General features: G+C 34.1%; 2 protein-coding genes across 2 annotated transcripts; both read right to left on the bottom strand.

The window, feature by feature from the left end:
• Nucleotides 1-439: 439 nt before the first annotated feature.
• On the bottom strand, nt 440-727 carry Phum_PHUM354630 (uncharacterized protein; the record flags this gene model as incomplete). The annotated part of the gene is made up of 1 exon (XM_002427888.1): nt 440-727. One exon carries the CDS (start codon nt 725-727, stop codon nt 440-442), a length of 288 nt encoding a protein of 95 aa, XP_002427933.1.
• A 38-nt stretch (nt 728-765) lies between these two features.
• Nucleotides 766-1,089, bottom strand: Phum_PHUM354640 (uncharacterized protein; the record flags this gene model as incomplete). The annotated part of the gene is made up of 1 exon (XM_002427889.1): nt 766-1,089. One exon carries the CDS (start codon nt 1,087-1,089, stop codon nt 766-768), a length of 324 nt encoding a protein of 107 aa, XP_002427934.1.
• Nucleotides 1,090-1,242: the final 153 nt, after the last annotated feature.

Genomic DNA, 1,242 nt, shown 5'->3' on the forward strand with positions numbered 1-1,242 from the left:
ATTCGTCTTGTATCGATTCCCATTTATCTAAAATAAAACGTGGACAGGGTTACGACGTTGTTATCGTTATCATTTAAACGTTTTTCACGATTTCATTCGACCTGACGACACACTTTTTTTTTTTTTTTAACTTTCCTTGAAGGTTACAATCGGGTCAAATCGGGGCCCCTTTTTTTTGTTCGTCCAAATGTTCAAAAAAATAAAAATAAAAATAAAAAATAAAAGTTTAAGGCAAAGAGCAAACGTTCGATATCACCGAGACTTGAAACGTGCCAAGATCATTTTTCAAGGTTATTATTATTATTATTATTATTATTATTATTCGTCACTTAAATAAATACGTACATATTAATAATAATATAAATACGGGCGCGCGTGTGTGTGTGTGAGTGAGTGCGCGACAACGTACCCTTTCTCTCCGTCTCTCTCCCTTTCCCTCTCACTCTCTCTCTTTCTCTTCCTTCTTCCCTCTCTCTCTCTCTCTCTCTTCCTCTCGGGTTTTACGATACTCACTGTTTTTAATAATATCTTTGGCGTAAGGACTATATTCAGTCCATCTCATCCAATTTAAATTTTTCTTTATCTCTTCTGATTTTCTCGTTTCCGTAAACTCGTGACCGGAAATGGTCGTCGTCGAAGTTGAGGAACCGGAATTGAAAATTTCATTCGTTGATTCGATATTTTCGACGTTATTTCCGACGTGACAAATTTCCCTTTCTTTCTCCATGACCCCTAAAAAGTGAAATCACATATATTTGTAAATTTTCATAAAATTCTTAAAGAAATCAACCCTTTCCAAATGTATTCATACCGACCATGTTCCGATTGGAAATTTTTTTTAATTTTAAATTCGCTCGTTTCTTCCTGTCTCTGTCGCTGTTGGTGGTCGTGGGGATGGGGAGGTTGTTCTTCCGGTAAACACATATCCTCCACCACGTTCAAATTGATTTCTTCCGTTTTTGAACATTTTTCTAGTATTTTAATTCCTCCCTCCGTACCGTCCAATTTGGATGATTTTAATTTAACAACATCGACCACTGAAATAATTAACACTCCGATTGATAAAACGAATGTCAACTTTATCATCATTTTATTTTATTTATTTTTATAAATTAATTAAATTCAATCAAAGTTTTATTTTGTTTAATAACTCTTCCTCCTCCTCCTGCTACTCCTACTACTACTACTAATTTCACAACAAAAAACCTTAACATTTTTCATCACATTATTAGCACTTAAAAA

The sequence above is a fragment of the Pediculus humanus genome, genomic scaffold, assembly GCF_000006295.1.
Source record: "Pediculus humanus corporis 1103172107766 genomic scaffold, whole genome shotgun sequence".
Lineage (NCBI taxonomy): Eukaryota > Metazoa > Arthropoda > Insecta > Psocodea > Pediculidae > Pediculus > Pediculus humanus.